This window comes from Rutidosis leptorrhynchoides, chromosome 5 (genome assembly GCF_046630445.1).
Source record: "Rutidosis leptorrhynchoides isolate AG116_Rl617_1_P2 chromosome 5, CSIRO_AGI_Rlap_v1, whole genome shotgun sequence".
Lineage (NCBI taxonomy): Eukaryota > Viridiplantae > Streptophyta > Magnoliopsida > Asterales > Asteraceae > Rutidosis > Rutidosis leptorrhynchoides.
In genome coordinates this window covers 253,757,604-253,770,857 of record NC_092337.1, presented here as the reverse complement: position 1 = coordinate 253,770,857, position 13,254 = coordinate 253,757,604, and the positions used below count along the sequence as shown (strand labels likewise).

At 33.7% G+C, this 13,254-nt stretch overlaps 1 protein-coding gene across 1 annotated transcript; it reads left to right on the top strand.

Annotated features, from left to right (window-relative positions):
* The first annotated feature begins 5,697 nt into the window (after nucleotides 1–5,697).
* Nucleotides 5,698–6,434, top strand: LOC139849344 (uncharacterized). Its single transcript, XM_071839003.1, has 2 exons — nucleotides 5,698–5,799; nucleotides 6,171–6,434. The coding sequence occupies exons 1-2, from the start codon at nucleotides 5,698–5,700 to the stop codon at nucleotides 6,432–6,434; spliced, it is 366 nt and encodes a 121-aa protein (XP_071695104.1).
* Nucleotides 6,435–13,254: the final 6,820 nt, after the last annotated feature.

The window sequence follows — 13,254 nt, the reverse complement described above, 5'->3', positions numbered from 1 at the left end:
TGCTGACCACGTTAGTGTGTAAGCATCATCTTGTCCCACTTGCTCTAGATAGGTATTCCACCATGTTAACGCAGTACCTGTGAAGGTATGCGTAGCGTACTTTACTTTGTCCTCTTCAGTACACTTACTTATGGCAAACACCGATTCGACCTTCTCGGTCCACCGTTTCAATCCGAACGGTCCTTCGGTTCCATCAAATTCCAAAGGTTTGCAGGCAGTGAATTCTTTGTAGGTGCATCCTACACGATTTCTTGCGCCGTTAGCTGCATTGCTAGATTCGGAGTTATTGTTGGTATGTAGCGCAGCCTGTACTGCGACTATGTTTGAAGCAAGAAAGACACAAAATTCCTCTTCGCTCATATTCAAGGTGTGTCGAGTAGTCGGTGCCATTTCCTTCAAAATAGTCAAATGAAACGAGTTAATCATATAGAATATCAAGAGTAGTCAATAGTATTTCGTAGCATAATATGAACTTATTTATAAAAGCTCTTTCTTCATATTACCGTTTTATACTCTTTAATTCAGGTAATACCTACCCGTTAAGTTTATACTTAGTTGCTAACATACCATTTCAACTACTACAATTCTATATGAAAAACTAATCACAAAAAAAAAAAAAATCATATTCAAACCTTTATACAATAACTTGCAAACTTACAATACCGTTTTTTTTTTACATATAGCATGAAATATAGCACATAAAACTTTGATACAAAGTAGTTGCGAAGATAATTCTAGTTAATAAATAAGGCGTTCAGCAAAGGTAATAAAGACACGTAATTCATACGTCCAGAAACAAGTCATGCATTCTGGTTTTACTAATACCATTTCCCATCCTTGGTTTTGTGGAACATAACCGTTGTGACCGATAGTAAGACAATGTGTTGTAACGTCGTCATAAGGATGAAGGTTACGCAATGACCAACAGTCTCGTAATAACCTAAAAACCTCATTTCTTACCTCAATTACCGACTCCGTCACTTGTGGGAACGTTTTGTTTAATAGTTGTAGCCCGATGTTCTTGTTCTCACTTTGGTGAGAAGCGAACATTACTAACCCGTAAGCATAACATGCTTCTTTATGTTGCATGTTAGCTGCTTTTTCTAAATCACGAAGTCCTATATTCGGATATATTGAGTCAAAATAATTTCTTAACCCGTTGCGTAAAATAGCATTTGGGTTCCCTCCAATATATGCGTCAAAGTAAACACATCGTAACTTATGGATTTCCCAATGTGATATCCCCCATCTTTCGAACAAAAGCCTTTTATAAATCAAGGCATTCTTGGGACGTTCTTCGAATGTCTTACAAACTGATCTCGCCTTAAATAGTTGTGCCGAGGAATTCTGACCGACTCTAGACAAGATTTCATCAATCATGTCTCCGGGTAGATCTCTTAAAATATTGGGTTGTCTATCCATTTTGTGTTTTTATACTATAAAATAGACAAGAGTTAGATTCATAAAAAAATACTTATTAATACAAGCAATTTTTACATATATCATAAAGCATAAGCACACTATATTACATATATTACACCACACGAATACAACTATCTTATTCCGACTCGCTCGTTTCTTCTTCTTCGGTTTTGGTTCGTTTTGCCAAGTTTCTAGGGATATATGATGTTCCCCTAATACGAGTCGTCGTTTTCCACATTGGTTTAGAAAAACCTGGTGGTTTAGAGGTTCCCGGGTTATTGTCACAACTTAAGAAATACGGGTGTTGACGATACATATAAAGTTCATCGTGTTTGGAATCAAATTTCTCTATTTTTATGCCCTTTCCCTTATTCTTCTCTTTTGCCTTATTAAATTGTGTTGGGGTAATTTCTATAACATCATCGGAATCCTTGTCGGGATCCGATTCATCGGAGAATTGGTAATCCTCCCAATACTTTGCTTCCTTGGCGGAAACACCATTGACCATAATTAACTTTGGTCAGTTGGTTGAGGATTTTCTTCTATTTAACCGTTTTATTATTTCCCCCACTGGTTCTATTTCTTCTTCTGGTTCCGATTCTTCTTCCGGTTCCGATTCTTCTTCCGATTCCGACTCTTCTTCCGGTTCCTCTTCGGGAACTTGTGAATCAGTCCACGAATCATTTCAATTTACATTTGACTCTTCATTATTTTTAGGTGAGTCAATGGGACTTGTTCTAGAGGTAGACATCTATCACATAATATGAAACACGTTAAGAGATTAATATATCACATAATATTCACATGTTAAAAATATATAGTTTCCAACAAAAATGTTAAGCAATCATTTTTAAAGAAAACACAGTCGAAATCCAGACTCACTAATGCATCCTAACAAACTCGATAAGACACACTAATGTAAATTTTCTGGTTCTCTAAGACCAACGCTCGGATACCAACTAAAATGTCCCGCTCATATTGATTATAAACGTTCCATATTAATTGATTTCGTCGCGAGGTTTTGACCTCTAAATGAGACGTTTTTCAAAGACTGCATTCATTTTTTAAAACAACCATAACCTTTATTTTATCAGTAAAGGTTTCAAAAGCATTACGTAGATTATCAAATAATGATAATCTAAAATATACTGTTTACACACGACCATTACATAATAGTTTACAATAGAAATATATTACATCGACATATGTTTCTTGAATGCAGTTTTTACATAATATCATACAAACATGGACTCCAAATCTTGTCCTTATTTTAGTATGCAACAGCGGAAGCTCTTAATATTCACCTGAGAATAAACATGCTTTAAACGTCAACAAAAATGTTGGTGAGTTATAGGTTTAACCTATATATATCAAATCGTAACAATAGACTACAAGATTTCATATTTAAATATACATCCCATACATAGAGATAAAAATCATTCATATGGTGAACACCTGGTAACCGACATTAACAAGATGCATATATAAGAATATCCCCATCATTCCGGGACACCCTTCGGATATGATATAAATTTCGAAGTACTAAAGCATCCAGTACTTTGGATGGGGTTTGTTAGGCCCAATAGATCTATCTTTAGGATTCGCGTCAATTAGGGTATCTGTTCCCCAATTCTTAGATTACCAGACTTAATAAAAAGGGGCATATTCGATTTCGATAATTCAACCATAGAATGTAGTTTCACGTACTTGTGTCTATTTTGAAAATCATTTATAAAACCTGCATGTATTCTCATCCCAAAAATATTAGATTTTAAAAGTGAGACTATAACTCACTTTCACAGATTTTTACTTCGTCGGGAAGTAAGACTTGGCCACTGGTCGATTCACGAACCTATAACAAATATGTACATATATATCAAAGTATATTCAAAATATATTTACAACACTTTTAATACATTTTGATGTTTTAAGTTTATTAAGTCAGCTGTCCTCGTTAGTAACCTACTAGTTGTCCAACGTTAGATGTGCAAAAAAAAATTGATATATATTATCTTGAATCAATCCACGACCCAGTGTATACACGTCTCAGGCTAGATCACAACTCAAAGTATATATATTTTTTGGAATCAACCTCAACCCTGTATAGCTAACTCCCTGATTACTGCATATAGAGTGTCTATGGTTGTTCCAAATAATATATACACATGGGTCGATATGATATGTCAAAATATTTGCATACGTGTCTATGGTATCCTAAGATTACATAATATATTAGAATACATGTATAATACAATATAAGTTAGCTAGGATATGATTAATATAGATTTGTTACCAATTTTCGCGTTGCTACAACAAGAAAAATTATCCAATCTTGTTTTACCCATAACTTCTTCATTTTAAATCCGTTTTGGGTGAATCAAATTGCTATGGTTTCATATTGAACTCTATTTTATGAAACTGAATAGGAAAATTATAGGTTTATAGTCGAAAATATAAGTTACAAGTCATTTTTGTAAAGGTAGTCATTTCAGTCGAAAGAACGACGTCTAGATGACCATTTTAGAAAACATACTTCCACTTTGAGTTTAACCATGATTTTTGGATATAGTTTCATGTTCATAAGAAAAATCATTTTCCCAGAAGGACAACTTTTAAGTCAAAGTTTATCATAGTTTTTAATTAACTAACCCAAAACAGCCCGCGATGTTACTACGACGACATATGTCCGGTTTTACAGTGTTCTTCGTGTTTCAAGGTTTTAAATCATTAAGTTAGCATATCATATAGATGTAGAACATGTGTTTAGTTGATTTTAAAATTCAAGTTAGAAGGATTAACTTTTGTTTGCGAACAAGTTTAGAATTAACTAAACTATGTTCTAGTGATTACAAGTTTAAACCTTCGAATAAGATAGATTTATATGTATGAATCGAATGATGTTATGAACATCATTACTACCTCAAGTTTTCTGTATAAAGCTACTAGAAATGAGAAAAATTGATCTAGCTTCAAAGGATCCTTGGATGGCTTGAAAGTTCTTGAAGCAGAATCATGACACGAAAACAAGTTCAAGTAAGATTTCCACTCGAAATAAGATTGTTATAGTTATAGAAATTGAATCAAAGTTTGAATATGAGTATTACCTTGTATTAGAAAGATATCTTACTATAAATAATAAAGATTTATTGAGGTTGGATGATCACTCTACAAGATTGGAAGTAAGCTAGCAAACTTGGAAGTATTCTTGATTTTATGAAACTAGAACTTGTAGAATTTATGAATAACACTTCGAACATGAAGATAGAACTTGAGAGAGATCAATTAGATGAAGAAAATTGAAGAATGAAAGTGTTTGTAGGTATTTTTGGTCGTTGGTGTATGGATTAGATATAAAGGATATGTAATTTTGTTTTCATGTAAATAAGTCATGAATGATTACTCATATTTTTTCTAATTTTATGAGATATTTCATGCTAGTTGCCAAATGATGGTTCCCACATGTGTTAGGTGACTCACATGGGCTTCTAAGAGCTGATCATTGGAGTGTATATACCAATAGTAGATACATCTAAAAGTTGTGTATTGTACGAGTACGAATACGGGTGCATACGAGTAGAATTGTTGATGAAACTGAACGAGGATGTACTTGTAAGCATTTTTGTTAAGTAGAAGTATTTTGATAAGTGTTTTGAAGTCTTTCAAAAGTGTATGAATACATATTAAAACACTACATGTATATACATTTTAACTGAGTTGTTACATGTAAGTGTTGTTTTGAAACCTTTAGGTTAACGATCTTGTTAAATGTTGTTAACCTAATGTTTATAATATCAAATGAGATTTTAAATTATTATATTATCATGATAATATGATGTATGAATATCTCTTAATATGATATATATACATTAAATGTCGTTACAACGATAATCGTTACATATATGTCTCGTTTCAAAATCAATAAGTTAGTAGTCTTGCTTTTACATATGTAGTTCATTGTTAATATACTTAATGATATGTTTACTTATCATAATATCATGTTAACTATATATATATATATATATCCATATATATGTCATCATATAGTTTTTACAAGTTTTAACGTTCGTGAATCACCGGTCAACTTGGGTGGTCAATTGTCTATATGAAACCTATTTCAATTAATTAAGTCTTACCAAGTTTGATTGCTTAACATGTTGGAAATATTTAATCATGTAAATATCAATTTCATTTAATATATAAAAACATGGAAAAGTTCGGGTCACTACAACTATTGGCCATCCATGTACCGTGATACAAGTAATGTTATCAAAAATTATGTTTCCTGCCAATGCCATTGCGCCACAAATTCACGTGCGGTCTCATGAATTGATCACTATCTCATCTGCTTGGCCTTTTCATAAGTGGGCAATAGATTTGGTCTGTCCATTTCCAGACGGGAGACACCTTGTGGTAGCCGTTGATTTCTTCACCAAATAGGTGGAGGCAAAACCCTCGAAAAGCATAACAGGAAAACACATTGTTAACTTCGCATTGGAGGAGATAGTGTTTCATTTCGGCATACCGAATCAAATTGTTAGCGATAATGGAAATCAATTTGCACACGACCTGTTTCGCGCATGGTGCGATGGACTAAACATCAAGCAAAGCTTCAGCTCCGTCGCTCACCCGTAAGAAAACGGCTAAGTTGAAGTCACTAACAGGGACATTGTCTCTGGTATCAAATCAAGGTTGGGTACAGACCGTAAAGTTGGATTGATGAACTGCCAAAGGTTTTGTGGGCATTTCAGACCACACCTAAAAACCAGGAGACGCCTTTCATTCTTGTTTATGGGTCTGAAGCGGTTATCCCAGCTAAAATAGCCATTCCGATGCAGTGCATCACGGAGTTCAATGAAGAAGCCAACGAAATACACCTAAGGGAAAACTTGAATATGTTCGAAGAACGCAGGTCAATAGCAGCCATCAACAAAGCGTCCAATAATCAAAAGATAGCCAAATACTATAATCGACTTGTACGTAAATGCACGTTCTATCCCGGTGATTACGTTTGACGTAACAACAAAGCTAGAAGGGTCGAGGACTTTGGCAAGTTGGGACCTAATTGGGAGGGTCCTTATGAAGTTGTGTAAGCCCTTGGTAACGGAGCGTATAACTTGAAAATGTTAGATGGCAAGTTTGTGCCACGTACCTGGCACACAACCAATCTGAAAAAATTCTATGTTTAAAGTGTTGAAACTTGGTGTTTTTCCTTTTCAATATTTTTACTTTTAGTTTGTGACTAATCATCACAACTTTGTAAGCGCGATGCACCATGGATTTGTTTGGTTGTTTTGTTTGAACTTAATGCATCTTTCAATTCTATTAATTAATGCGTTAAGTAACTGTTTATGGCAACAATTCGGTGTAATAATTGTAAGTCCATTCTTACGTTACACATGCCTTGAACAAAGTACAATCTAGCTTTCGAACGGCATGAACGGCTCTTAGCGTATTGAGCATGCGCCAAGTGACATCGTAACGGGATGCCTTCGGGTTTCGTACCCGTCGCGTCTATTCCGGCAAGGTCTAGATACATGAATGTCATGACAAATTTATAAAGTGTAACATTAAAATGCCACATTACTGTGATAATGGTAACGTACAAACATATGTTAAAATGGTACATATTGCAAATTAAGACAATATAGAATACACAGAACATAATTATAAATACTTGTAAAAGTAATTGTTTGATTACGGTTATCCATCATTTAAATAAAAAACACATACATTAGAACACTACGGGATCATTTTCGCAATTTTTTGCCGCATCCAATCCCGGTTGGCTTCCTATGGCTTCAACAAATGGAACCTTCACCACTTTGAACTGTTTAGAAATAACGTAGTATTTGTCATACGCGTCCGGGTCTAAGTAGTCCTGTATCGCATCAGGTAAAGGGGTGGGAAGCGGGGTGTTCTCATTTATGACATTGTACGTGTCCAATCGTTCAAAACCCTTGGCAGCGTCAAGTAGCCTGCCAAAGGGTTCCATGACTTGCGGGTGTTAGGCCACCAAAGTATGTATAGTGTTAAAGTGAAATAAGCCTAAATGATGGTTCCTTAGAAGAGGGATATATAAGGAACCTTTGTAATCCTAATTTGATAGCCATTGCATTGTAAACTAGTTTAAGAAGCTGTGGAATGTAAATTTACCGATTCTCTCTAATACCGAATATGTTATTTCCTTACCTAGTCTCACTCTGATTCTCACTATGATCTGACCTATCATTTGGTATCAATTGTTAGGACCCCAAAGTATGTATAGTGTTAATGTGAAATAAGCCTAAATGATGGTTCCTTAGAAGAGGGGTATATAAGGAACCTTAGTAGTCCTAATTAGATAGCCATTACATTGTAAACTAGTTTAAGAAGCTGTGGAATGTAAATTTACCGATTCTCTCTAATACCGAATCTGTTATTTCCTTACCGAGTCTCACTCAATCTTATCATATTTTCAATTCTCACTATGATCTGACCTATCATTTAGTATCAGAACGTCCAGGGAGTGATATTCCATCACTATATCGATCCAGAGATTGAAGATTACAGAATTTGTTCACATTCGGTTAGATTGAATCACACTCAGTATCATCGATTTTGATAATCTGACGTTCAGATTCTTGTGATAACTTCAGTGAAGGTTTATTAGGTGTATTAGAAAGAGTTTTGATCATTATTATAGCTTTTTAACAACAATTATGGAGAATCAAGTTGATTTTTAGAGTTCATGGCTAAAACTCTCGGTATTGATCAATTCAAGCTTGATTATGTATTTGAGTGAAGGTTTATGGATTCAGTTACGTTCGTCAGGTTTTTAATCACATATTTGAAGGTTTAATTTCATCAATTCTTCAATTATTGAAGATTTGATCTACATTCGGTATCGTAACTACCATACCGAGTCTGCTTCAAAGTTGGAAATTCATCTTAAGCATTGTAGTTTGTGGTGTGTTAGTGATTCTATCACATTCAGTTTGATCATACGCAGCTAATTGGTGTGGTTTGAGCAGGGATTCAATTGTTTTTCTAAGTTTTACACTTAGACTCGGTTTTTCAACTACTACAGTTGACATTCGGTATCATAAACATTCGGTTTCATTGATATTTTGTCTGTTACTAATTTGTTTCATTGTGCAGCAAGGTTACCGAGTCTGATTCAAAGGAATCGGATTGTTTTTTAGTTCAAAATTTTACAGAATTTGGCTACCGAGCCAGGTACCAAACCAGAATCTTTGTTTCACTTGATACTTTGGTTTTAAGTGTTCGTTATAAGGCTTCATATTCTATACTTACCGAATCTATACCGAATCAGGGTGTGATACTTGTTATTCCTATCAGTTTCTGATACAGAATCTGATATACCAAATCTGCTACAGTACCGAACCAGCTACCGAGTCTGCTACAGTACTGTATCTGATACCGAATCTGACTTTTTGTTAGATTTTTCTGAACCAGAGTCTCAGTTTTTGTGATTTACCGAATCTATACCGAATCTACCTTAGATATCAATATGTTTACTCAAGATACTTTCATCATCGGATCAGATTCCAGACCTCCAGTGTTGTTTAATGCAAATAAAACCAGTGACTTCATCGTATCACTCAGCACATAGACTACAAGGGTGAAAAGGCAAAATACATTTGGGCTTCTTTGAGAGATGGTCCAGTTATTGAATACCATCTAGATACTGGTATGCCAATTCCAGTCTATGAAGTTTCTGGTGAGAAACGTGAGAGAGCTCAAGGTGATATTGAAGCTAAAAATGTCATCATGCAAGCCATCCCGTATGAGTTGTTTGAAAATGTTGATAGCAACACCACTGCTAAAGACATATGGGATGAGATCAAAAGACAACAAGAAGGTTATGACATGTCAGATGTTACTAAACTGAATAAGGCTCTAGGACTTTATGAAGATTTCAAGCAGGAACCTGAAGAACTTCTCAAGGAGACCTACAGACGTTTCAATGGTATTCTTAATGAGTTAAAGAGGTGCAAGATTAGTAAAGTGAATGCTGAGATCAACATGAAGTTTCTCAAAAAGCTCAATACTGATTGGCTTCCTTATGGAACTATCATTCGATCTACCAAAGAGATTGATAAGTTGAATATTCATGAGCTTGTTGGAGTCCTTATGCATTATCAACCAGCGGTGTCTATGTAGTGACCCGAACTTTTCCATGTTTATATATATTAATTGAGATTGATATTTACATGATTAAATGTTTCCAACATGTTAAGCAATCAAACTTGTTAAGACTTGATTAATTGAAATATGTTTCATATAGACAATTGACCACCCAAGTTGACCGGCGATTCATGAACGTTAAAACTTGTAAAAACAACATGACGATATATATATGGATATACATATGGTTAACATGAGATTATGATAAGTAAGTATCTCCATAAGTATATTAACAATGAGTTATATACATATAAACAAGACTACTAACTTAAGGATTTCGAAACGAGACATATATGTAACGATTATCGTTGTAACGACATTTAAATGTATATATATCATATTAAGATATATTAATATATCATAATATCATGATAATATAATAATTTAACATCTCATTAGATATAATAAACAATGGGTTAACAACATTAATTGAGATCGTTAACTTAAAGGTTTCAAAACAACACTTACATGTAACGACTAACGATGACTTAACGACTCAGTTAAAACGTATATACATGTAGTGTATTTAGATGTATTAAAATACTTTTGGAAGACTTCAAGACATATATCAAAACACTCATACTTAACGAAAATGGTTACAGTTACTTTCCCATTCTTTTCTTTCATCAAGAACTCTAGTCGTATTCTTACCCGTATTATACACAGCTTCAAAACGTACTTACTATGGGTATATACCAATAGGAACTAGCATGGGATTCCACTCTTGATTATTTCATGTATGACTAATCAATTTTAACTTCTACCATGAGCTAGTCAACTAACTAGAACTCCTTTTAACCCCACTCACCACTCACCAATTACCACTCATCATTCACTCCATTTCACTTCCAATTCTCTTTCTAATTCTCTCTCAACACACACACACTATTATGAACGTATTTTTCCAGTAGCTAATCATCATCTTCATCAAAAATCACTTCAAGAATCAAGCTATAATCATCATAGGAAGAACACTTCAAGAACACTTCAAAAACCCCTTCAAGTTTACTAATTTACTTCCAAGCTTTCTAATCCATTCCAAGTAATCATCTAAGATCAAGAAACCTTTGTTATATACAGTAGGTTATCTTTCTTATTCAAGGTAATATTCATATTCAAACTTTGATTCAATTTCAATTACTATAAACTATCTTAGTTCGAGTACAAATCTTACTTGAACTTGTTTTTGTGTCATGATCCTACTTCAAGAACTTTCAAGCCATCCAAGATCCTTTGAAGCTAGATCATTTCTTGTCACTTCCATTAGGTTTACCTACTAAACTTGAGGTAGTAATGAAGTTCATAACATCATTCGATTCATATATATAAAATTATCTTATTCGAAGGTTTAAACTCGTAATCACTAGAACATAGTTTAGTTAATTCTAAACTTGTTCGCAAACAAAAGTTAATCCTTCTAACTTGACTTTTAAAATTAACTAAACACATGTTCTATATCTATATGATATGCTAACTTAATGATTTAAAACCTGGAAACACGAAAAACACCGTAAAACCGGATTTACGCCGTCGTAGTAACACCGCGGGCTGTTTTGGGTTAGTTAATTAAAAACTATGATAAACTCTGATTTAAAAGTTGTTATTCTTAGAAAATGATTTTTATTATGAACATGAAACTATATCCAAAAATTATGGTTAAACTCAAAGTGGAAGTATGTTTTCTAAAATGGTCATCTAGACGTCGTTCTTTCGACTGAAATGACTACCTTTAAAAAAACGACTTGTAACTTATTTTTCTGACTATAAACCTATACTTTTTCTGTTTAGATTCATAAAATAGAGTTCAATATGAAACCATAGCAATTTGATTCACTCAAAACGGATTTAAAATGAAGAAGTTATAGGTAAAACAAGATTGGATAATTTTTCTCATTTTAGCTACGTGAAAATTGGTAACAAATCTATTACAACCATAACTTAATCAACTTGTATTGTATATTATGTAATCTTGAGATACCATAGAAACGTATACAATGTTTCGACCTATCATGTCGACACATCTATATATATTTCGGAACAACCATAGACACTCTATATGTGAATGTTGGAGTTAGCTATACAGGGTTGAGGTTGATTCCAAAATATATATAGTTTGAGTTGTGATCAATACTGAGATACATATACACTGGGTCGTGGATTGATTCAAGATAATATTTATTGATTTATTTCTGTACATCTAACGGTGGACAACTAGTTGTAGGTTACTAACGAGGACAGCTGACTTAATAAACTTAAAACATCAAAATATATTAAAAGTGTTGTAAATATATTTTGAACATACTTTAATATATATGTATATATTGTTATAGGTTCGTGAATCAACAGTGGCCAAATCTTACTTCTCGACGAAGTAAAAATCTGTGAAAGTGAGTTATAGTCCCACTTTTAAAATTTAATATTTTTGGGATGAGAATACATGCAGGTTTTATAAATGATTTACAAAATAGACACAAGTACGTGAAACTACATTCTATGGTTGAATTATCGAAATCGAATATGCCCCTTTTTATTAAGTCTGGTAATCTAAGAATTAGGGAACAGACACCCTAATTGACGCGAATCCTAAAGATAGATCTATCGGGCCCAACAAGCCCCATCCAAAGTACTTCGAAATTTATATCATATCCGAAGGGTGTCCCGGAATTTATATCATATCCGAAGGGTGTCCTGGATTGATGGGGATATTCTTATATATGCATCTTGTTAATGTCGGTTACCAGGTGTTCACCATATGAATGATTTTTATCTCTATGTATGGGATGTGTATTGAAATATGAAATCTTGTGGTCTATTATTATGATTTGATATATATAGGTTAAACCTATAACTCACCAACATTTTTGTTGACGTTTAAAGCATGTTTATTCTCAGGTGAATATTAAGAGCTTCCGCTGTTGCATACTAAAATAAGGACAAGATTTGGAGTCCATGTTTGTATGATATTGTGTAAAAACTGCATTCAAGAAACTGATTTCGATGTAACATATTTGTATTGTAAACCATTATGTAATGGTCGTGTGTAAACAGGATATTTTAGATTATCATTATTTGATAATCTACGTAAAGCTTTTTAAACCTTTATTTATGAAATAAAGGTTATGGTTTGTTTTAAAAATGAATGCAGTCTTTGAAAAACGTCTCATATAGAGGTCAAAACCTCGCAACGAAATCAATTAATATGGAACGTTTTTAATCAATAAGAACGGGACATTTCAGTTGGTATCCGAGCGTTGGTCTTAGAGAACCAGAATTTTGCATTAGTGTGTCTTATCGAGTTTGTTAGGATGCATTAGTGAGTCTGGACTTCGACCGTGTTTACTTGAAAAATGATTGCTTTACAAATTTTGTTGGAAACTATATATTTTTAACATGTGAATATTATGTGATATATTAATCTCTTAACGCGTTTGATATTATGTGATAGATGTCTACCTCTAGAACAAGTCCCATTGACTCACCTAATAATAATGAAGAGTCAAATGTAAATTGGAATGATTCGTGGACTGATTCACAAGTTCCCGAAGAGGAACCGGAAGAAGAGTCGGAACCGGAAGAAGAATCGGAACCGGAAGAAGAATCGGAACCGGATGAAGAAATAGAACCGGTGGGGAAAATAATAAAACG